The sequence below is a fragment of the Peromyscus maniculatus genome, chromosome 6 (assembly GCF_049852395.1).
Source record: "Peromyscus maniculatus bairdii isolate BWxNUB_F1_BW_parent chromosome 6, HU_Pman_BW_mat_3.1, whole genome shotgun sequence".
NCBI classification, from domain to species: Eukaryota; Metazoa; Chordata; class Mammalia; order Rodentia; family Cricetidae; genus Peromyscus; species Peromyscus maniculatus.
In genome coordinates, this window is record NC_134857.1 from 76,759,087 (window position 1) to 76,784,280 (window position 25,194).

Here is a 25,194-nt window from a genome sequence, read left to right on the forward strand (position 1 = left end):
GTATTGGAATTCTGAAAATTAAAGTAGTTAGTAGTAGGTCAGAGGTTTATGATTAGGAGGCATGCTTGTATTTGTTGCTCGAAGAGCTCTCTAGCCGTTTCTGTGACCCAGTCCACCCTCCTTTCTCAAGTGTCAGCCAGTTTCTTCTCTGCAGATTTCATAGGGGCACTGGGATTTAATTTCTTCCCATTCTTTTGGGTCCTTGGGAAGAGGTATTTTATCACTTAGACATATGCTATTAGTTCAACAACTTGGATTTTGGAGTTATAGGTATAGGGTATGCCATCACAAGGTTTTCAAAGGTGAGGAGTGCCTTTACTATATGGCATCTGACAAATATAAATGGATATATTTATATGATGATATTAATAATGAAATACAGTTTTTGACCTTTCAGTTTATATTTATGAAAAGAGGAAAGGGTTGAAATGGTTGAGCCAAATCCTAGCTATTTATAATATAACAGAATGTAGAACCAGAGTCAGAGGGATGTGGAGGAGTCATATTTGGTTGGTGAGTTCAGAGGCAATTAATAGAGGATGTAGCCTTGAAGGGTGGGTAGGGTAATCTGAGAATAGGATAACCTATTCAAAGAAGAACTGGCTGTCTTGGAACTCACTCTGTAGCCCAGGCTGGCCTCAAACTCACAGAGATCCACCTGCCTCTGCCTCCTGAGTGCTGGGATTAAAGGTGTGCGCCACCACCACCCGGCTCAAAGAAGAAATTGGTATTGAACTCTTCTAATCTACTAATCTACCAGGCCCTTTAGATTACATATTTAATAATTCCAGAAGATACTAACCTCAGTTGTCTTGATCATCTATCTGGTTGAATAGTTACATAGTGAAACATTTGTTTTCTTAGACTTTTTGAGGATACATGTTTACTTTTTTTTCCTTGCTAGGCTAACTTTGAATTGTGTTACTGGCTGTGTGTCTTTCTCTGGATGGCCTTTTACCCTAAATTTCCCAGACTTACATCCATTTGATGTAACTTTTAATTCATTTGAAAACCACTGGGTTTTGTTGTTTATGACAATTTTCTTTCGCCTGTTACTGTTTTATTTGTTAAGATATTCTTACAGACACAATGTCTTTGGCAGGTGTCCTGTAGGAATGAGTTGCTTTTCCTTATTGAGCTTTGTTCTCATTTTGCTGTTCTATATTTAGCTTCTGGGAAGGGAGCTCATTGCTGGGAATAGAATCACCACCATTGCCTTTTCTCTTTAGTTTTTTAGGTGGTGGCGGCAGCCGGATAGACAATAGCACATCAACACATTTTGCAGAGGTAAGTTTTCCTTTGACTCTAGAGCTGGCTTAGGAAGCGAGTGGGCATTAGTGATGACAGATCGTCAGCTAGTGCAGCACCGTGTCAGATAAACTGAGTGTAGGAAAGATCTGGGTCCTCGGTAGCTAGGGGCTTAGCATGTTTCTTCTGAGGAGAAAGTCATAGCCTGTAAGCTGTCCTCCTTCAAACTTGCTCGTGTTTTCTTTTTCTGCTGCTGCTTTGTGTATATGAATAAGAAGCATGTGCTGGGGTCAATTGTTAACCAACACTATGCAATACTAGTTTTCAGAATTTACCTTTTGTTAACATAGTAGTATGGTCTTTCAGATTCTAAGATGGAACCTTTAGTTAATTAGTTAACTTCTATTTCTTTATATAATGTGAAATCCATATGTTGAATCAATCCCTCCGTCCCTCTCTCCCTCTGTCCCTCCCTCCCTCTTTTCCTTTCTCTCTTTCTCTGTCTCTGTCTCTCTCTCTCTCTCTGAGACAGGTTTCACTATATGGTCCAGGCAGGCCTCATACTCACTTTGTTGCATTGGCTGGCCTTGAACCCATAATCCTCCTTCCTCAGCATCCCAGGTACTAGGATTTATAGTCATATGGCATCATGCCCAGTTAGAAAAACAAAATTCTGAACTATTATTTGAAAATAGAGCCCTAGGGTATTAGTTTATATCTTTGAATATCATTTATTTTTAATTCAAAATACTTTTTTTTTTAACATGTTTTTCATTGATCTCTTTCTTTTTCTTTGGGCTGTGTAACTATTTGCACCTTTTTTTTTTTTTTTTTTTTTTTGAGAAAGGGTTTCATAAGGTTTCACTATATTGCCTAGGCTTGTCTTGAACTCATGAGTTGAACTGATCCGCCTTTGGAGAAGCTGGGACTATAGACATGTGCCATTATACTTAGCTCTTAAACTGTTTTTAAGGATGTAGTTCAGTGGTGTTCACTCCATGCTTTTAGTCATTTAGAGACTATGGAAAACCCAGTTCATTGATAGCAAACACTTCTACTTTTTTCTTTTTCTTGTGTACCTCTCTGTTGACATGCAGCTTGCTAGGCATGGAAGCTGATAAATAACCAAACAGTTTTTAACGTTAAATCCCATAATGAGAATTATGGGATTAAAAAAAAATTATCTATCTATCTATCTATCTATCTATCTATCTATCTATCTATCTATCTATCTATTATTCATGTATGTGTGCATGCCAAAAGAGGGCACCAGATCTCATATCTCATTATAGATGGTTGTGAGCCACCATGTGGTTGCTGGGAATTGAATTCAGGACCTCTGGAAGAGCAGCCAGTGCTCTTAACCACTGAGCCATCTCTCCAGCCCTGATTTTTTTGTTTTTATTTACATATTCTTTTTGTTTCAGAATTATAGTCTTTCCAAGTATAACTGAAGTGCCAGGAGACCTAGCCAAATATTTTGATCTGTGTGCAAATTGAAGATTTATTGGTAGTGTTTTTGAAGAGCAATAGTTAATAAGACCATAAATCACTGAACCTTTTCATTTTGAGAATTATTTTAAGACTTGTATGTGTCTTCATCTCCTTTTGATGATGTTATAGTCAAGAACTGTGTTAAGGATGTTTCCTTTTGTTTATGGCCTATGGTAATTCCTAACATCTAGTTCTGAGTTTTTTAGTAGACTCTTAACTGCTTTAAGACAAGTTGCTGTGAGTGTGACTCCAAACAGGTCATGTAACTGACTGCTCATTGGTATTTTCTTGTTGATAGATTGAGAATCATTTAAAGTATACCCTGCATGAGGCTGGCAGCCTTCTTGATTTCAGCATTTCCCAGAGTGTACTATTCTTGGAAACACAGTCAATTTGATTGTGCATATGTAGAAGAAACTTCACTTGATTTTAAGTGTTTGTTCTCATTTAGGAAATGGAAATAGATGGAGCTGTCAGTTTTGTATGTATGATTCATGAGGAGGAGATGCATTGAGTAAGAAGGAAAAATAATACATGCGGTCAACATTCTAACTTCAGTTTTGCTATATCTGACACCCAGGTGGGGGCCACCCTCCAGGTGTTAATTTTGCAGAAGTGATGGTTATGAGTTCATGTTCCTTAGTTAGCAGTGACATGCAAATTTGTAGCAATCATGCCCAGTCTTCCCTCTGTAGAATTCTTTTGTCACTATGCCTTAATATTTAATTTTATCTGCCCCCCCCCTTCTCAAGACAATGTCTCACTATGTAACCCTGGTTGTCCTGGAACTCACTGTGTAGACCAGGCTGGCCTCTAATTTCCAGAGATCCACCTGCCTCTGTGTGCTGAGTGCTGGGGTTAATTTCCTTCTTTTTAAAGTGATCTTTTGCATTTTATAGTTGGAAAAATGTCTTTATAATATTATAGAAATCCCCAGGGATTTTGAAGAATTAGGTGAGAACTGTGTTTGTATGTAGCACTTCTGTTAGAAGTAGGGGCAGGGAACAAATGTCTGGTTGCCCTGCCTGCACAGCATTACAGTGTAGCTTGAGAGCAAGTTTAAAGACATGAAGTGGGTGAGAAGACACGATGCAGAGAGTGTACCGAGCCTCCTGCAGGGGCGTATGTAGAAAGCACAGCCAAAGGACGATCTTTTGGTCTCCAGGAAGGATCATGTGCATGTGACTAAGAACACAGACTCTAGAACCGCGTTACTTGAGTCCAGATCCTGGGTGTGCAACCTACTGACTGTGTGACTCTGGCCCAAGTCCTTACAGTCTTTCTGTGCCTGTCTGTGTCCTTGGGAGAATATGGGGGAGATGGAAACATGTACCTCATAGGGATGTTGTAAGGACTAAGTAAATCAACACATGCTAGGTATGTAGACCCCAGTGTCTGTCATAGGTCAGGGCTGTTAGATTAGAGCCATAGGTCAGGGCTGTTAGTGTACTTCATGGAGAAGGATTAGATGAAAAAAATCGGTCTCAAAATAGGGTTCTTAGCTATGTGTTTTTATGCCCATGTCCCTGGAGATAAAAATTTTTAGAAATAAAGTTATCTAGAGCAACAACACTTACTTTCAATGTTCTAATTGGTTATTTTGCCAAAGGCTTATGCTTGATTTCGCTGTGTTTTTCTTTAGTAAGTTGCTCGGACAATTAAGAAATTATTTTTTACAATTAGCTGTATTTCTAAATGTGTGTATGTATATATATATATATATATATATATTTTTTTTTTTCTTTTTTAAAAATTTATTTTTGTTTCATGTGCATTGGTGTTTTGTCTGCATGTATGTCTGTTTGAGGGTATCAGATTCCTTGGAACTGGAGTTACAGACAGTTGTGAGCGGCTATGTGGGTGCTGGGAAATGATCCTGGGTCCTCTGGAAGAGAAGCCAGTGCTCTTAACTGCTGAACCATGTCTCTAGCCTCCCTAAATAGATATATTAGAAAAAGCTTAGTCCAAGAAAATTTCTCAAATACTTAATATTAGGTTTATTTTCCCTTCAGTTGAGGCTGGAATGGGGAGGGTAGCTGGGTGGGAAGAAGGCGGGAGAGGCTTACCAGTTACACAACAGTGCCCTGAGTGACATGTGAGGGCTGGTGACTCTAAGATGTTGCACAAGTTTGGAGAGTGACAGGACATTGCTATTCTGAGGTTGCTGATGATAACCAGATAACTGAGCAGAACAGTCTTGTTGTACCCCCCCCCCCAAGACCCACTGATGACTTGAAAGTCTCTGACTAATACCTGGTGACAGTGAGGTCACTGATCAGGACAGGTCACACACACACACACACACACACACACACACACACACACACACACACACACTGTCTCTCTTTCTGAGAGAGAGGGAAGAGAAAGGGGAGGGAGAGGGAGAAGGGAGAGACTGTCAGACTCACAGACAGAGTCAGTTGATTGTGGCTGCTGCCGAGATGGGCTGACAGTAAGATAAACGAGCTTGCAGTGTGCACAAGAGGATAGGGCGCCCTGAGCAGTTTATGTAAGGAAAATTGTTCTGTTACATGGACGCATACAGTGGCAGTGAACAAAGGTGTAAAGAATTAAGAATATCTCTGTTTGCCAGGGTGGTGGTGGTTATGGTGGAGCTGGTGGTGGTGTTGGCGGCGGTAGTGGTGGTGGAGGTGGTGGTAGTGGTGCTGGTTGGTGGTGGTGGTGCTGGTAAAGGTCCACACCTTTAATCTCAGCACTTGCCTTTAAAAAGGCAGGCAAATCTCTGAGAAAAACCAAACCAAACCAACAAAAACCAAAAATAATATCTCCATTTGCATTATTTATGGATTCCTTCTTGATATATTTCTTTTCATATTTTGTCCTGAGACATAAGCACTGAAAGATACAACAACATTAAGTAGATACAACTAACATTAGTAGGTTAGTTACTGTGTAGCCCTTGCTGGCTTGGAACTATGTAAATAGACCAGGTTGGCTTTGAACTCATAGAGATCTTCCTGCTTCTGTCTCTGCTTCCTTAGTGCTGGAGTTAAAGGTGTGAGCTACTATACCCAGCCTAAGAAAGTTTTCTAAAAATTAAGTATCTCTTATAGTCTCATTATTTTATTCTTGCTTAAATTTTTCTTTGGCATAATACTTTCCATTTCTCCTATGCATGCCTCATAACTTTCCAGTTGTAATCATTGAGTTTACTCCTCTGTACAGCCCTCGCTGTCCTGGAACTCACTCTGTAGATCAGGCTGACCTCAAACACACTGAGATCCTCCTGCCTCTGTCTCCCGAGTGCTGGGATTAAAGGTGTGTGCCACCACTGCCTACTGAGCTTAGTAGTTTTGCTTTTTTCACAATTTAATTAGGCTTGTGATATCTGTCTTGTCTTCCTAATCATATATTTTTATCATATATTATTATCATATATTATCTATATTTTATGACTTCATCTTCTTTTTGTGCTCACAATGTTTATTAAACCATTGCCTTGTGTTGGATATGTCTGGTTATATGCCATGGTTGATCATGGAATTACACTTTTCTCTTGCCCTCCTGAGTCTAGACCATACTGAGAGATAAAACATAGCCACCAGACAGGTGGAAATAATTTTGCGGGGCTGGAGAGGTGGCTAAGTGCTCTTCCAGAAAACCAGGGTTCAATTCCCAGTACCTATAGGGTGCCTGACAATGGTCTGAAGCTCCAGTTCCAAGGGGATTTGGTGTCCTCTTCTGGATTCCTTGGGCAGTGCACCCATGTGGTGCACAGACATAGATACAGGCAAAATACCATACACTTAAAATTAATTCTCAATTAAAAATTAATTTGTCTTGAACTGAATTGAACAGTTGAATTGTGATCAGATGGATATCCTAAGTTTATCCGTGATGATCCATCTGAGAGTTAGGCTGTAGAGTAGGCCCACATGCTCAGAACCACTGTCATTTTTTCCCCCTCCATTTATGCAGCTTCCTAATACAATAACTCCATCCACTGGAGAAATATAATTGGTAGCAATTAGATACTTGCTACACACCAACCAGGTCATCTTTCCTGTGTAGTGAAGAGGAATAAGGAATGAGTGGAGAGCTCAAAAGTGGAAATGAAAAGTCAGATTCTTCTCTTTTAACTTCTGGGTTTGATAGTTTATATTTGTAGTCAGCAGGGCATGGAATAATATCAGGTATTTGAGAGAAGATCAGTAATATGTGAGACTTTCATCAGCACCTTCCACTATACCAGTCATGCTCTAGGTGTGCTTGGGACCTATGGTAGGCATCTTACCTTCTCCCTGCATAAAGCACTGAGTTGATCAAGAAATAAAGGCCAGTCGATGATGCACGCCTTTAATCCCAGCACTTGGGAAGTAGAGGCAGGTGGATTTCTGTGAGTTTGAGGCCAGCCTGGTCTACAGAGCACGATCCAGGACAGCCAGGGCTACACAGAGAAACCCTGTCTCAAAAAACCAATATACATATTATGTCATTAGATTGAACTGAACAAAATTGTTGCTATCCGTTTGTTTTGATCTGAGACAGTTTTAAATGATTAGACACTTGCTTCTTTCCTAGAGGACCTGAGTTTCATTTCCAGCACCCATACTGGGTGACTCAGGACCATCTGTAACTCCAGCCCCAGTGGGATCTGAGCCTTCTGGCCTCCATGTGCAGATACACTTATGTGTACATACCCATCCTTAGCCTATACACATATGTATGTGGTGATATTGTGTTCCCCAAAATATTGTGCACCCTAATAAACTTATCTGGAGTCAGAGAACAGAACAGCCACTAGACAGACATAGAGGCCAGAAAATGGTGGCACACATGCCTTTAATCCTAGCCTTCTGGAGACAGAGATCCATGAGGATCTCTGTGAGTTCAAAGCCACACTGGAAACAGCCAGGCATGTGACTCACACCTTTAATCCCATGAAGTGAGCCTTTAATCCCAGGAAGTGATGGCAGAAAGCAGAAAGGTATATAAGGCATGAGGACCAGGAACTTAGAGCTGGTTAAGCTTTTAGGCTTTTGAGCAGCAGAGTTCAGCTGAGAGGCATCCAGTCTGAGGAAACAGGATCAGCTGAGGAATTAGCAAGGTGAGGTGGCTGTGGCTTGTTCTGCTTCTCTGATCTTCCAGGGTTGACCCCAGTACCTAGCTCCAGGTTTGTTTTTATTAACATGACCTTCTAACAATTTATGCTACATAGGTAATTAAAAATAAATCTTTATTAAAAAAATAAAACTAGTTAGGTTGTGGTGGTGATGCACATCTTTAATCCCAGCACTTGGGAGGCAGTACCAGAAGGGTCTCTGAATTGGAGGCCAGCCTGGGCTACAGAGTTGAGATCTAGGATAACCAGGACTAAACAGAAAAATCCTGTCTAGTAAAAAAATATAAACAAAAATTAAAAAGTCTGCAATGATGGTAGCTAATCTTCAGATAGTTTTTGAGGGTCCCTTTTCTTTTATTATTTGATATTACAAACATTTTAATTTTTATGTTCATTTTAGGGGGATGGGCATGGCCGAGTGTCTTGTATAGTTCAGGCTGGTTTGGAACTTGCCATGTACAAGACCTTGAACTCATGATTCTTCTCTGAAATGCTAGGATTACAGCATACCTTGTTTCCATTTATCTTTTCTGTTTGTGACAACTGGTCATATGATACACACATTCATGGAGGTGGTGCTGCTCAGTTTAGTTTCATTTTTCATTCTGTCTAGGGCCCCAGCCCATGAAGTGGTGCCGCTTTCCTTGATTAACCTAATCTGTATAATGCTCATAGAGATGCCCAGAGGCTCATCTCCTAGATACCTTTAGATCCTGTCAAGTTGACAGTCAACATTAGCCATCACAGAGCAACTACTCTATTGCCATTTAATTTACCTTGCGATGTCATCTCATGCTTCTATGGCCATTATAATGATATAGTATCACATAATTTATTTGATAAAGCTGGGATCCTGTAATTGTTTGAAAAAGAGTGACTTCTATAAGCTCATATATTTGAAATCGTGATCTGCAGTTGGTGGAACTGTTTGGGAGAAGGTGTGGCCTTGTTGGAGAGGGTGTGGCTTTTTGGAGGTGTGTCACTGGGGGGTGGACTCTGAGATTTAAAAGCTCACACTATTCCCAGTTAGCTCTGTCTCTGCCTTGTGCGTGTGGATCAGATGTAAGCTCTCAGCTGCTGCTCTAATGTGATGCCTGCCTGTCATGATGGTCAAAGACTAATCCTTTGGAACCAGAACCCCCAAATTAAATGCTTTCTTTTATAAGTTGCCTTGGTCATGATGTAATTAAGATACAGATTGGTACTAGGAAGTGTCATAATGCTGTAACAGACCTGACCATGCTGTTTTTTTGAGAAATGTGGATGACTTCGTCACTTTGGTCTAGGAAAGTGGTTGAGTGCTGTAAGCCTATAAGTGGGGTTAATGGGCTATCCTAGTAGGAATTTGGAAGACAGTCTCAGGTAGCCCACACTGGCCTTGAACAGCTGAGGGCTGGCTTTGAACTTCTGATCCTTGTGCCTCCCCTCCATGTGCTAGAATTACAATTGTGCACTACCACATCCAGCTTTGAAGTGTTCTTTTGTGTATACAATGTGATGGGATTTACAAGAAAGCAATACCTGTGAGTGAGTTTAACAAGGTTGAGGGATCGATAGGAAAATAAGTTTGGACTGATTCGATGCCTCAGTAGGTAAAATGCTTCTCATGAAAGCTTGATGCTCTGAGTCCCTGGGTCTCATGAAGAAGGAGAGAACCAACTCCCAAAAGTTGTCCTTTGACCTTTGACTGCCACCTGAACTCGGTGGGACACACACACACACACACACATACACACACACACACGTATGAACACATCCCAATAATAATGCATTATAAAAATTTTAAGTCAATTTTATTTAATATACTAGCAATGGACAATTGAGGGTTGAAATTATAAAAGGTATCAATTATAGCTGTATGTAGTGGCACATGCCTTTTATCCCAGCACTCAGGAGGCAGAGGCAGGTGGATCTCTGAATTTCAGGCCAGCCTAGTCTACACAGTGAGTTCCAGGACAACCAGAGCTACATAGTGAGACCCTGGCCTTGACACACCTGAGTTTACATAGCCTCTTGGTTAATTTTCATCTATAGATATCTAGAAATGTATTAATCTCATCTAGATTTTGCAATTTACTAGAATGTAAGTTTTCAAATATTTCTACAGTGAACCCCAAGATTTCATTGGCATTTGCTGTAATATTCCCATTTTGTCTCTAATATTATTTTTTTGAGTATTCTTTCTTGGTGCGTTTGGCTAGGGGTCTGTCAATCTTACTTATCTCTCAAAGAACTCTGCTCCATGGAGTCTTTGTATTTTTCTTAGTTTCTGTTATTTCCTGCCCAGATCTTCATTAGGACTTCCTATCTACTGACTTTCAATTTATCTTCGTCTTTTTTCTGAGACCTTGAGGTGCCTCATCACGTCGTTTATTTGAGTTCTGAATGTAAGCACCCACACCCCTAGGATTCTCTCCTAGAACTGCTTCACACTTTATCGTAGCTTCTAGGACATTGTGTTTTCATTTGCTTGTAGGAACTTTTTACATTCCCACATGATTTTTTTCAGTGAGCCATTGATCAATCAAGAGTGCTTATTAATCTCTCTCGTTTCTATAGAATGTGTAGTTTCTCTTGCCATTGATTTCTCCTTTTATTCCATTACGATCTGATAAAATATAAGAAATTATTTAATTTCTTCTGTATTTGTTAAGGATTATTTTATAGTCTAAAATGTGGTCTGCTTTGGAGAAAATTTCATGGCTACAGAGAAGAATGTGTATTTTGCAACTGTTGGATAGAATATTCTGTAGAGATTTGATGAGTGCATTTGATCTGTTTAACTCTGGAATTTCTTTGTTGAATTTGTTTAGATGGTGTATCTGTTGATGAGAGTACCTTATGAAGTTATTAGTGTTGTATCTGGACCTATGTGTTTATGTCTAATGGTATTTTCAAATTGAGAGGAATTCACATACAATATAATTCATTCTTTTAAAGTATGAAATTCACCAGTTTTCGTATGTTCACACCATTGTATAACCATTACCACTAATTCCAGAGCTCTCACATATCACACACACACACACACACACACACACACACACACACACACACACACACACACACCCTCCCTCCCTCCCTCTCTCTCTCTCTTTCTCTCTCTCTCTCTTTCTCATGTGCACTCTCTCTCTCTCTCTCACACACACACATACAAAAGAGGGGGGAGGGAGGGAGGGAGGGAGGGAGGGAGGGAGGGAGGGAGGGAGGGAGGGAGAGAAACAGAGAGAGAGACAGAGAGAGAGACAGAGAGAGAGGTATATGTGTTGTTTTTCTGGCACTGCCCACATTTCTTTTGAGACAGAGTCTCCTACTGGCTTGGAATTCACCAAATGGGCTAGGCTGGCTGGCCACCAGGCCTCAGGGATCTACCTATTTTTGCTTCCCCAGTGCTAGCATAATTCCACAGCTGGATTTTTTTTTAATGTGGGTTCCTAGGGATTGAACTTAGGTCCTGTGTTTGCAAAGCACTTTACTGATTGAACTAATCCTTTAGTCCCCAGAACTTTTTCATTAGCCTCCAATCTTTCAACCACTTAATTTATACTTCTTCCTTCCTACAGTTCTCCCACACCAGTCAACCACCGATCCATTTTCTGTCTCCGTAGGACAGTGGCGATAGACGGAAACCTAACAGTCAGCTTTTCTGACGGACTCTTTTCCACTTAGCACGTTTCCAAGTCTCATCATGCTTTACCATGCATCACTGCTTCTTTCCTGCTGTGGCTGCACAATGCATTGTGTAGACACTCACTTTTTCCCTTTGGTGCTAGGAATCTCCTGGCTTCAATATGCAGACACGCAGTCTGCTAGCTGAGCCCTAGCTCCTTGTGACTATCCAGTATTGTGTGTCTCTCTGTTAGCTGGTGGCCACTGGAGCTCTTAGGAGTAGTGCTGCTATTAATATATTTGTACATTTTTGTGATATATTTATAGTTATCTTGGTTTTAATAACCAACAGGGAGATTCTTGTGCCATATAATTAACTGTTTAACTCTGAGGAACAGACCTTAATATTTTAAGTATGTGGATGTGATTATAGTTGGCTTAGAGAAAGTCCTGCCAAATGGAAGATGCCATCTATCCTGTTGTTCATTTTTACTTATATTTGAAGAGATGTATTTAATTCGTGTATCTCTGTGTGTGTGTGTGCATGTGTGGAAGCCCAAAGAGGACCTTAGGTGTCATCCTCTATCACTCTCTGCTTCTTCCTTTGAGGTACAGTTTTCTTGGCCAGGCCAGAAGCCAGCATACCCTAGTCATCCTCCTGTCTCCCCCTTCACTGCTGGAGACAAGTGTTTGCTGGGTGTCCAGCTTGTTACGTGAGTGCCGCCATCCAGTCCTCAGCTGTCATTGTGGGCGCGTGAGCTCGGCCTCCCCAGCTCTCTGTCTTGTTTGTAATGACACTGGAAGCTTTGTCTTTTTACTTCTCCTCAGAGTAACTTATTTCGTTGTTTTCTAAGACCAAGTTTGTCAGACTGTGATCCTTTTGAACGTTTTACTAGAGCCCTCTAGTTGTTCCCTGTTGGAGCCTGCTTATGTAAGTGTGTCCTGGAGACCCAGTTCTGTTAATGAGCTCTCCCTTATGCTTGTGTAAGCCTGCTCTGCGGCAGGTGACCCGAAGCTATTCTTATCCTCGGTGTTGGTGTGGAATAAAGTTTATTCTGTGTTCTACACTTCGGGCATGCTGTCACCTGGGGATGAAGTAGGCTAGCAATACACTGTTACTCTTAGTTTGTCCAAAGTGCATTTCTAATCAAGTAGCCAAGTTCCTCAGCTAATGTTCTGTGAAGGTGCTTTGAATTGTCTACTTTATTAGTTGTGATAGCAATTAACAGAAATCTAAAGAGTGTAGTTAACCGGGCTAGGAGATGGCTCTGTGGTAAAGTACTTGGTGAGGACTATAGTTGGGATCATAAGAAACCCACCTAAGCCGGGCGGTGGTGGCGCACGCCTTTAATCCCAGCACTTGGGAGGCAGAGGCAAGCGGATCTCTGTGAGTTCAAGGCCAGCCTGGTCTACAGAGTGAGATCCAGGACAGGCTCCAAAACTACACAGAGAAACCCTTTCTCAGAAGAAAAAAGAAAAAGAAAAAAAAGAAACCCACATAAAAGGAGAGGGAGAAGCATTTTCTTCAGTGATGTAGCTACTGGCAAGTTGCCCATCCTCCTGTAAATCTGCAAATAGCCTGACTTTATGCCCTTGTGAGCAACCATGCTGAAACTCATTGGGTCACCAAAAACATCCACACAGAAGAAAACAGTGACAAAACCAAACAAAACAAAGCAGAAGAGGCATTGAAGTAGGAGGGAGTTGTCTGGGAATCGTAAGGGACAGCAGGAGTGAAGAAGGACCAAAGAATTGAATGGGCAGCGCCTCAGTGAGGATTCCTATTGCTGTGAAAGGACACCATGGCCACAGCGACTCTTAAAGGAAACATTTGATTGAGGGGCTCGCTTACAGTTTCAGAGGTTCAGTCCATTATCATCATGGTGGGGGCATGGCGGCAGCATGCAGGCAGACACGGTGCTGGAGTAGCCCAGAGTCCCACATCTTTGAGGCAACAGGAAGTCGACTGAGACACTGGGTGGTGTCCTGAGCATAAGAAACCTCAAAGCCCACCCCCACAGTGACACACTTCTCTCCACCAAGGCCACACCCACTCCAACAAAGCCACACCTTTTAATAGTACCACTCCCTATGAGATTATGGGGGCCAATTACAATCAAACACACAGGGAGTGTGTGTGATAAAAATACATTATCTACATGTATAATTAATGTATGCTAACAGACATTTAAAATAAAAAATAAAAAAAGCCAATGAATTGTAACAAAATATTTGGATAGCAGTTACTTTTGGAGGTAGTGAGAAGGATGCATAGAGAATTGCAGTAGCTTTAGAACTGTAAACTAAGAGATGCTTTATGGACTTAGGATGTCTGTTTTAACCTCTTTCATGTTATTTTACATGTATTGAGCATATTATGATGGTACTCTCAATCCATAAAATGTCCATGACAGTGCTGCTGAAGAGAATGCTATGGCAGCTTCCTGGGGCAGTGTAAGCCTTTATCTTCTATAATACTTGCCTGCAGCTATCATACTAGAGTTTCTGCATTAGTTACTTTGTATCGTATTAGTTGTCTGTGTGACTACACTTCCCAGCAGAGACAGTTTAAGGGGAGCGTGGTTTATTCTGGTTCACGATTTCCATGTTGTAGTTCATTGTGACAGGGAAAGCATAGTGGGACAACTCGGCTCATGGTAGTAGGCAGAGCACGTGGCAGAGACTGTTCACTTCATCACAAACTGGGAAGCAGAGAGACAGCTGGTTCTGCAGCCACCGCCTGTAGCCCCCAAGAGGGCTGTGGGAGACTTTTCAGCTTGTTGTTGTTGTTGTTGTTTTTCGAGACAGAGTTTCTCTGTGTAGATTTGGTGCCTGTCCTGGATCTCGTAGCCCAGGCTGACCTGGAACTCACAGAGATCCACCTGGCTCTGCCTCCGAGTGCTGGGATTAAAGGCGTGCGTCACCACTGCCCGGCGACTTTTCAGCTTCTAACCATAGTAATTTCTTTTTCTTTCCTGGGGTAGGGGTGTTTTGGGGGATTGGTATCTATATTTTCCTACTTGAAAATAAAATTCTTTTGAAGCAGTAGAGTCTCTTTTTTGAGAAAACTTGTTTTGAACTGGAGAGATGGCTCAGTGGTTAGGACTTGAAGAGGACTCTGTTGGATTCCCAGCACCCATGTTCTGTGGCTTCCAACGGCCTGTAACCTTAGCTACAGGGGATCCCGTGCCCTCTTCTGACCTCTTTGAACCCTGCATTCATGCATGCAAACCCACACTCACAGACACACAGTTTTAAAAAAAGCTTTAAAACATGTTGATTTACTTTTCCTTTTCCCCTTTGCTTAGTGATTTTCTTCCCAAACCCAGCCTTTCTCCTGCCCATATTAATGATGAAAATGTATACAACATAGGCTCTTCTCAGACACAGCCACACTGCTTTGTCCCAGAATTGACACAGCCTCTCTCTGATGCAAGTGCCAAGTCAAGAGAAGTGTTTATAGACAGACATCTTTACTTCCTGGTAACAGTGTGCTCTTTACAATTGAGAAGTGTGTTTGTTTTGTTGGGAATATAGACTCCACTTGTGACAAAACACAAAGGTATAATATTGATCTGAATTGTTAGTTATACATGGGATGGACCTTTAGCTCATATTATATTTCTGAAGGGGAGATGGTCAGAGGCATGTGGATATGGATCTCAGGTAACTGTTAAGGAAAGGAGCTAGGCATTTGTTTGCTTTCTTACATATGAGGAAAATTAATTAAGTTTTAAGTTATTTATTTATCTGATTATTTATTTATTTACAATCAACCAATGCTAGGGATTAAGCTAAGAGCCTTCCTCATTCTAGGCAAGTGCTCTTTATAGAATTAGGGAAATATATTTCACTATTTTGGAGCTGTTGGAATTTCGAAGTGTTAAAAGTAACTCCTTTCTTTCCTTTTTCTGATGTGTGCTTTTTTTTAAAAAATTTGTTGTTGCTAGCTCTGGGACCGTCTGGATCACACAATGTTTTTACAAGATTTTAGACCATTTCTAACTAGCAATCCACTGGACCAAGATAATAGAGCCAATGAGAGAGGTCACCAAACTCACACTGACTTTTGGGGACCAAGTCGGCCTCCAAGGTTGCCAGTGACGAGAAGATACAGATCTCGAGGAAGTACTCGTCCTGACAGGTCGCCAGCTATTGAAGGGTGAGTTGTTTTGAGTTCTTAAGGGTTGTTTCAGGGGACGACATACTGGCATAATCTAATCTTATGAGGTTCTCAACCTTACTTTCGTGGACAAGACAGAAATATAGACAGGATGAAAATGAAACTAAATTCAATGTCATATTTAAGTATTATCAGATTGATGATAAAATAAAGAGTGATGAATCTAATACACTTCTGTAGCATTTTTATAAGTGTGTCAGATTAACACAGGGGATTTATCAGCATTTTAGAAGAAACTGGGTTTGGTAGTTCATGCTTATAAAAGCATTTGGGAGTCTGAGGAGGATCATGAGTTCAAGACCAACCTGGGTTAAATATCGAGACCATGTCTCAAAAAAGAATGTGGTGGCAATCTTTTGTTCCCAGTGCTAGGGAGGCAGGGACAGACAGATTTCTATGACTTTTTGGCCCTTTCGGTCTACAGAGTGAGTTCCAGGATTGCACAGTGAGACTATGCCTCCAAGATAGATAGATAGGGAGGGAGGGAGGGAGGGAGGGAGATAGAGAGATGAAAAGAAAGAAAAAGTAAAAAGAAAATGTTTGAAAGATACCAAGAGGTATATCAAGTATATTACATAACATTGGGATCTGTCTTAGTTACTTTTCTATGTTGTGGTAAAACACTATGACAAGGCAACTTCTAAAAGAAGATTGTAATTGGGCTTCTGGTTTCAGAGGGCTAAGTGTCCGTCCTGGCAGGACAGCATGGCAGCAGTCAGTAGACAGGTTGACTGGAGCAGCTGAGCTCAATAGCTTGATCTGCAAATAGGAGGCAGAGAGAGGGTACACTGGGAATACCGTGGGCTTTGGAAACCTCAAAGGCTGCCTGCCCTCAGTGACACATCTCCAACAAGGTCACACCTCCTGTTGCTTCCCAAACCGTTCCATCAATTGGGGGCCATTGTCATTTATATCACTACAGAAGCAAAGGCCAGGATTTAAGTAGATGACAACAGTGGGCTTAATGTGAAATGTCTGTCATCCCCACTTAGAACCAGTTTCCACAAGCTATTTACATCTCCCCAGCAGCCCAGGCTGGCTTTGAACTCCAGTCCTCCTGCCTTAGGCTCCCAGTTTCTGGGACTATAGGAGTGTGCCACCAAGCCTGCTTTATATTAAATTTTGTTAAAGGAAAGGGAATTTTTTTCTACTGCCTTCACACTCTGTGCTAAGAATGTTCCCTGTGTCCCATTCTTCCTGCACACAGATGTAAAGAAAGCTAGCTAAGTATAGATTCAGCTTTCTGTCCTCTCCTGAGAGGTAGCAAGGAGAATGGTGTTGAGGATGTATTTGTGATTAGCCAGCCACAGTGTCTGCTTATCAGTGACAGTGGAATAAATGGTATGTCTGAGCAGCATGTGATGGCACAGACTTGTAACCCCAGCTCTTGCGAGGTGAAGGCAAGAGAATCTGGAGTTCAAGGCTAGCCTAAGCTGTGTAATGAGCTTGAGGCCAGCCTAGACTACATGAGCCTTTAGCTAAAAGGTAAAACAAAAGCAAACTAAGCAATAAGAAAAAGCATGTGTTAGATGAGTTGTCCTGTACAGTCAACGTTTTTCTTTTTTTTATTATTATTATTTATTTTACAATACTATTCAGTTCCACATAATAGCCACAGATTCCCTTGCTCTCCCCCCCCCCAACATTTTTCAATGTGTATCAATCTTCTGAGGATTTTTATTTTATTTATTCTCATTGTAGGTGTTGTAAGTTAAGATTTTGGGTTTCTCAAAATGTTTTGTACATTTTGGTCATTTAAATTATTTCTTGATGAATTCTTTCCTTTGTATAATCACTATTGTGATTTCTTTAAATAGACCCACCTGTTTTTAATTTCATTTAGATGTTGTATTGTGAATTGAACCTGCATGTTTTTAGATGTCCAAACTATATAGTCAGTAGTAGTTTTTTTTTTTTTCCACTTACTTTTCTTACCAAGTAGAGACCATATCTTGAAATAAGATTAGAAAATATCAGATTACTTTCTGAGGGTTCTTGAAATAGGGAATTGGTGTGGAACCCATTTTTCACTGTTGAGACTCCGTAAGTCTACTGTAAGGAATCTAGTATATATCTCCCAACACACACACACACTCTTCCTTCTAACTATCCCAGGAGAACTCTAGGTTTTACCTTGTGACGACGTTCTGCTTGTAGCTGCTGCCTCTGCCCTCCGTGGATGGAAGGCCTGGCTGCTGGCAGGACAGCAGAGTGGGGATGGGGAGGGACACGCCCCATTGGCTGCCCAGCCTCAAGAACTCATTGCTTAACAGTTTACCCAGGGTGTGGTGTTGGGACTAAATCACAAGGTTATTAACATCTTTCATCCTGTTAAGACTTAAGTTCCAAAAAGAAAGAGATCACTATTCCTGCCATAACATAATGTTTTTGTTTGTTTGTTTCTTTTTTAAGGCAGAATGTTGCCGTGTCTTGCCTGAAGTATCCTCTGTAGCCCAGACTGGCCTCAAAACCTTTCAATCTTCCTGCCTCAGCCTCCCTGTTACTGGATTGTAGGGATGAGCACTATACCCTGAAAACGAAACTTCTTTTTAAAAAGAACAGGCCATACATTAGGAGCCGTGTTAGTGGTTCTGTGCACTTCCGGGACAGAACACCTGACAGAAGCAGCAGGAGGGAGGGAGGGTACAGCCGCACGGTGGGAACCCTGGGCAGGAGCCTGAGGTGGCGGCAATCAAGATTAACCCTCTTGGGAACCAAAAGCAAACCTGCTTTAAAAAGAAACTGATCCCCTCTCACTAAAACCAGGAACACAGGAGGAACTACTACTAAACACCTTTCAAAACTAAGAGTCAGTGCAGGGCTGGAGACCTGGTCAACAGTTAAGAGTACTGGCTACTCTTCTGGTGGATCCTGGTTCAATTTCCAGCACCCACATGGTGGCTTGGCTCTGATGTAACTCCAGTTCCAGGGGATCTGACACCTTCTTCTGCTTTCTATGGACACTGCATGCCCAGACCCCAAGCAGGCAAAATACCCATATACATAAAAATAAACAAATTAAAAATAAATATAGTGTGACATTGTGGGCATAGTCATCTGAATACTGAGCTGGGTATGGAAGATGTGCTTCCAGAATGTCTCCTCCTCATTAGAAGGAAGCCTTAGTTTCCTCACCATGGCTCTTTCCATAGAGTGCTTTGACTGTCCCCATGACTTGGCAGCTGGCTCTTTTAGGGTATTTACTCAGTGATCCCATATAGACAGAAGTAGAAGGGAAAAAATCATGATGATAACTTTTTGTATGCTAATCTTACAAGCCACACAGTCACTTCTGCCATATCTTGTCTATAAGATATGGATCACTAAGTTCAACTAAGTTTGAAGGGAGAGAAATATTGAATAGTTTGTAGACGTATTTGTCCTTTGGTCTAATATTAGCTACTGTCAAAGTTATGTTGATTAGCTTAATGCCCTTGTTAAAAAGGAATGATGGGTCCAGAATGCCCCTGGGTCATCATCCTTCGAACCCTTTCTCACATTAGTATCATAGACCCAAGGAAATGTTTTAAGAACTACATCATAACATCAGGTTTTTTCTAACCTCATTGACAAAAAAATAGTATTCATCTTTAAGATGGAAGAACCCACAAAGAGCAATAATGGACTACAGGCAGTGGACTAATTTCTGCTGCTATCTTTTGTATAATGATCAGTTGAAAACAATTGTGGCTTAAGGTATTGGTTATTGATTAGTCAGCCATGGTTGTAGAATATTTCTGTGTGTTGTTTCATCTCATTTTTCCCCTCCTTTAACAGAATAATACAGCAGATCTTTGCAGGATTCTTTGCGAATTCTGCAATTCCTGGATCCCCACATCCCTTTTCTTGGTGAGTGACCATTCTTTGTCTGTATTATTCTGCTTGTGTAGTACCATTGTAAATGCTATCATTTCTGTAGCGTAGAGGCAGGGAACGCTGCACAGGTGAGTATGTGGATGTGCCTGGGAGGTTGGACTGCCATTGTTGCCGAACCCAAACCCAAGCAGAACTGATTCTTCCTTGTGGGTGCTCAGGACAGCGGTCCTGGTGCCTTAAGATATTGGCGGGATATACCTGTTCCTTTTCTGCCTTGGTCTGAGGATAATGTTGAGGTGGGGAATGACCTGGTCCCTCCCTGCCAGGTTTGGTATCTGCTTTGTGAGTTTTCCGTGTGGACCAAACAGGAAGATTTTGTGCTTTAAGAATTTCTGAAGTTGAAAATAGAACATTCTACTTTCTTTTCTCAGAGTGACACTCGTAGTTGAGTGTCAGAGTGACACTTAGGCATGGCAGGGATGACAGAGTGTCTTCCAAGAGCCGTCTTTGCTCTAGTCATGTGTGACTTCTAATGCTGCTGTAGAAGGAAGGGTTCTGTTCAGAGGGATCTCAGTCCCTTCCACATTTATCCCATTTGACAGCCTCCGCTTACTTTAAATGTGGTCTAGCTAGAGCCTGTGCCTTCATCCAGGGTACTGCATCAACGGCACCAAGGAAGAAGTCTGGCCAAGCCCCTTTGTAAGTGCTGGTCATAATCCACAGGAACTGTGTGGCTGCTTCTCCACCAGGAAGTCCTTACTGTGCAGGGCATGTGCGGCCTCTTTGAGTGAGGGGAGTCTGCTGTAGATTTGGGTCAGCCAAAACACAAGCTTTTCTTAACCCACAGGCACTGAGCTCTTTTTGCTCTGGGGTATTATGTGGCATTTTAGGTAGCATCACATTTTGTTCCAGTTAGGTCAAATTTGTTGAGAATGGAAGCATATCTCTAGATAATCTGGCTGATCTTTCAAATACAGAGAATTTCTTTGCCTCTCGATTCTAGAGGACTAGTGACTTTCAGCTCTGAGAGAGCAGAGTCGCATTGCTAGTTTCCCCTGTGGTATAAGGCCGAGCCTGGTCACCCCACCTAATCCTGTCTGTCTCATCTCACGTATAGGAGCGGGATGCTGCACTCCAACCCTGGGGACTATGCCTGGGGTCAGACAGGGCTTGATGCCATTGTAACCCAGGTGAGGAGCCTTTTGAGAGGGTGTCTGTCAGTGTGTCCCATGGGTCCACAGGCTTCCTGCATCCTTCTGCTACTTTCTGAAATGGCAATCACTCTGCTTTCACTGATATTTTGAGCTTTTGGGTTTCTGTTTTTACTAAATGGATGGAGGGGCTGTGGGTTTAGCCTAGTTTCCATGTTCCTACTAGGCATCAGGGGATTTCTAGAAGATGATTTTACCTCTAGAGGAAGTAAAGACTTCTCCTGTAACAAAGCAGTAATTTTGTCCTCTTGTTTAGTCCTCTGAGGAGCAGATGCTTCTCACCAAAACCTAGGGTTTCGCACGTTGAAGCAGGGACTTCTGCTAGACGGAGCAAAGTAGAGGAAGGAAGCAGAGAGCAGACCTTCCATGCCGTGTGCAGTCGCTTCCACTGCTTGTGTTCACTTAACTTGACTGCTTTTCACCTCCCTGTGGACTGCTGAGAAGAGAAAGCATGTTGTTTATTTCGGAGTCTTCTCATATACAGTAATACACCCATTTCTTGGCTTTTTGCTGCTTTTCATACTCCCACCTTCTGACCGGATGAAAGTTGAACCAGTTAGCTGTTACTTTTTATTAGCTGTAATTTTATTCAGGACATCACAACTCTCGGTATCTTAAATTTGTTTTGTGCCCAAAGGTGAGCCTTTCAGTTAAGAGTCTGTCTTATAGTCATGGCTTACACTGGTGTCACTCTGACCTTGTGAAGCAGCTGTGAGTTCCAGCACCTGGAAGGGGACCTGGCCTCTTGGAGTCCTGCAGAAGTTAAGAGCAGTGAACATTCTTAATGCCTGCACTGTTTGTTCCCAGCTGGAGTGGCTCCCCTCCAGAATCGGAGATAATGAACATGGCTGCGTTTTCTTTTTGTAGCTTCTAGGACAGCTAGAAAACACAGGTCCCCCTCCAGCTGATAAGGAAAAGATCACCTCTCTCCCCACAGTGACAGTAACTCAGGAACAAGTTGGTAAGTTATTTTCATATTTGTTATGACATCTTATAGCATCTGATCTAATGTTCAGCGCATTTCTATTCTAAAGCTACGGTTTCCTAACATTCCTGTCTGGCTACCAGCTGTGGAGAACCTAGTTAGCATGCCTACTTTCTAGATCCCATTGGAAATGAAGAGATGCAGTCGTTTGTATAAAACTTGATTATAATCAGTACAAGACCTTACTATTGGAAACAAAACTCACTAAATGATTCAAAAAGATGTTGAAAATAGTGTTGGGCCCATGATATCATAAGGAGAAGAAGAGGACAAATATGAGGCTGGAGATTTGTTTCACATGTGAGGTGCAGTTTGTTTGAAAACTTTTCTACTAGCTAAAACATCTTGAAACTTCTCTTGCAGTTTGAAGGTTTTTCTGCAACAAGTCCCTCCCTCTGCTTCTCACATCAGAGTCCACTCCAGATCTAATAAGAGCCGTTTATCAGAGAGGGAGTGGATCTGGAGGAGAGGGGAGGTGTGGGGATACTGGGAGGAGTGGAGGGAGGGGAAACTGAGGTCAGGATGTAACATATGAGAGAAAAACAAAACAAAACAAAAAGTGGTTTATAGCTGACTCAAACATGATGACTGTGAGGTGTTCTTCAGTCACTTGACCTTCTGAAAGGGGTCCTCAGATGGGGGAGGGAGGGTGTCAGATCTTTAGGAAGGGTCTCTGGAAGTAATGTGTCAGAGAACGTGGAAGGAAGAGAGTGGGCACAGAAAATAGGGAGGCTCTTGCTCTAGTTCAGATGGCGTTCTAGTGATGGTGCCAGTGCTGACAGACAGGAAAAGGTATGTCTAGAAGTATAATTTTGAATTAGGACATGGAGGCACACACCTTGAATCCCAGCACTAGTGAGGCAGAGACAGGCAGATCTCTGAGTTCAAGGCCAACCTGGTCTACATGGTGAGTTCTAGGCTAGCTAGGGCTACATAGTAAGAGCCTCAGAAAAAAGAAAGAAAAGTTCAATTTTGAAAAAAACATTAGTTGTATTACTGACTACATAGTAATGTGAAGGAGGCAAAAGGATTATTAGAGGCATTAGAAGATTCCAGAGCACTCTAAAGGTGACACTGCCACCGTCGGGTAACGGGGACCATGCATTGGCCCTGGTCTGCGTAAGGAGATACTGTGATGGTTTTCATTCTGAACTTACTGATTTTGAGGTGCTAGCTGAGAGTCCACGCAGAGATGAATTGGGGCTTACCCTGAAGCTGATATTAGATGAAGTTAGCTGGAGGTGAAGTTTGGATTGCTAAAGGGTTAAAGTTGGGGTGCTGCCTAGAAGGCTGTTGTAGTAGACGTCACATGAGAAGTGAAGGTGAAATTAGGGTGAGGTGTGGAACTGAAAGGAAGGAAGGAATCTTTTAAGGGGCTGTCTTACCCACATGCCTTGATCACCATTAGAGCCTGGGGCATAGCTCAGCAGTATTCTATTGTATACTGTTGACCATATTTCTGCAGTTCAGAATTTGCCACTTAGAACCTGCAAGACTAATAGCCATTTCCTCTGAAGCCACAGTCTTCTGCTGGTTGGTTGGCGTCTGAGTGCACTTGTCTCCTGTAGTTCTGTGGCGCCACCTCCGGGGAGAGCCTTAATCCCCAACCTCAGAGGACCGGGGTAACCACACCGAGGAGAGCAGAGTAAGGAAGAGAGCAGGTGAAGGTGGTCCAGACACTGACTAGACACTGCTAAGGTTGCTGAGACCAGTCCCTTAGTCATGTCACAGTTTTCTAGGCAAAGACTGGCTGGCGGAGGCTGGCACACGTTTGGGAGGATGTTTTCCCTTTTTTATTTTATAGATAAGTTTCAAGTTTCTGATCTCTTTTTTGGGACGCGGGGGGGGGGGGGGGGGGGGGGCAGGCAGGGTTTCTCTGTGTAGCCCTGGCTATCCTGAAACTGCTTTGTAGATCAGGCTGACTTCAAACTCAGAGATCAGCTGCCTCTACCTCCTGAGTGCTGGGATTAAAGGAGTGCACCACCACTGCCTGGCATCTGCTTATTTTTTCAATTTAAAAATTATGTTTGTTTTGTTATGTGTGCACATGTACCACAATGCATGTGTTTAGGTAAAAGGATAACTTGTGGGGGTTGATTTTCTTTTTCCACCATGCAGGTCCCAGGGATTGAACTCAGGTCATCAGGCTTGGTGTCAAGCTCCTTTATTCTCTAAGCCATCTCACTGGGTCAGCTCTGATAATTCTCACTTGTTACACTCAAGATTGGGCCTACTGTATGATTCCCGCTAGGTCTGTTGGAGTTAGCCTCTTTCGTTTCTGTGTCCACTGCCATTTCTGTTTCCATTTTGAGTAGAGGTCATACTTCCTATCTCCTACCACTCAGACATAATTCCCCCCTTGGTGTGTGTGTGTGGGGGGGGAAACACCTTTTATTGACACATTTCTTGGTTGTTGGAGACAGCTTGTTTGGCCTTGTTCTTTTTTATTTGTTTGTTTTTGAGGTAGACTTTGTAGCCCCGATTAGCCTTGACCTTCAGCGCTTCTTCCTCTCCCGTGCTGGGGTTATAGGCCTGCACCACATGCCTGGTCGTTTCCTTCCTTCCTTCCTTTTGCTTGTTACTTTAAAAGGCCCCTCCCTCTTCCTCCAACAGACACGGGTTTAGAGTGTCCGGTGTGCAAAGAGGACTACACGGTTGAAGAGAAGGTCCGGCAGCTACCCTGCAACCACTTCTTCCACAGCAGCTGCATCGTGCCCTGGTTAGAACTGGTGAGTGCAGCTGCCTCTGCTCTGTGACCAGCAGCGGCGGCCAAGTTACCTGCCGGCTGGGGTGAGCTGGCTCAGAGCAAAGGAGGAATTGCGGTTCAGAGAGCCAAACAAACCAGACGTTAGCCTCCCTGGCTGGCTCCTAGTGTTGTCTACGTTGTTGTGTTCATTTATTATCCCCTGCAGTGCTTCTGACCAGAGGGGAGCATACTGTAGCACACAGGCCTCAGTGGCATGCCAGCAGGTCTTGTAAATCAAGTGTTTCTGAAACACATTTAACAGACTGGCTGTTCCTGGACTAGCTGGGCGGGGTTGAAGAGTTGTACCGGAACTGATAGAGCCTGCAAAGCCTTGAGCACTTTATTCTCTGTCCCCTTAAAGATTTAATTTAAAATTTATAATCATGTATGTGTATGTGTGTGTGGTGGGAATGGGTATGTACACATGAGTACAGATGCCCTCAAAGGCTAGAAGAAGGTATTAGACTCCCTGGAGCTTGGGTTACAGACAGTTGCAACACAGGGGTGCTGGGAACTGAACTCAGAACTCTACAGCAGCAGTGCTTGCTTTTAACCACTGAGCATCTCTCCAGCCCCTCTCTGCCCCTGTAAGGAAAGTTTGCTTAGCCTCATCTAGAGTCCATGGGGAAATGATTGATAGTTCCCTTTCTGTTATAATTCAGAGCACTGTTAGCAATTAGTTTTGTTTGCTATTATGTGTTAGTTTATTAACTTCTTGGCTTAGAATTCTGTCCATTCTGCTTAAAATTCTATCCGGGAGATATCCTGGTATGGTATCTTTCTCATTGTCAACTCATTATTTATTTTATTGTTTTGGTG

At 42.3% G+C, this 25,194-nt stretch overlaps 1 protein-coding gene across 1 annotated transcript in view; it reads left to right on the forward strand.

Annotated features, from left to right (window-relative positions):
* Positions 1-25,194, forward strand: part of Rnf115 (ring finger protein 115) — a 67,289-nt gene that overhangs the window by 40,210 nt on the left and 1,885 nt on the right. Inside the window, exons 3-8 of the mRNA XM_006982596.4 lie at positions 1,230-1,287; positions 15,385-15,596; positions 19,395-19,466; positions 20,551-20,623; positions 21,512-21,605; positions 24,243-24,358. Of these exons, the coding sequence (XP_006982658.1) occupies positions 1,230-1,287; positions 15,385-15,596; positions 19,395-19,466; positions 20,551-20,623; positions 21,512-21,605; positions 24,243-24,358 (625 nt within the window). The remainder of the gene's footprint in view (positions 1-1,229; positions 1,288-15,384; positions 15,597-19,394; positions 19,467-20,550; positions 20,624-21,511; positions 21,606-24,242; positions 24,359-25,194) is intronic.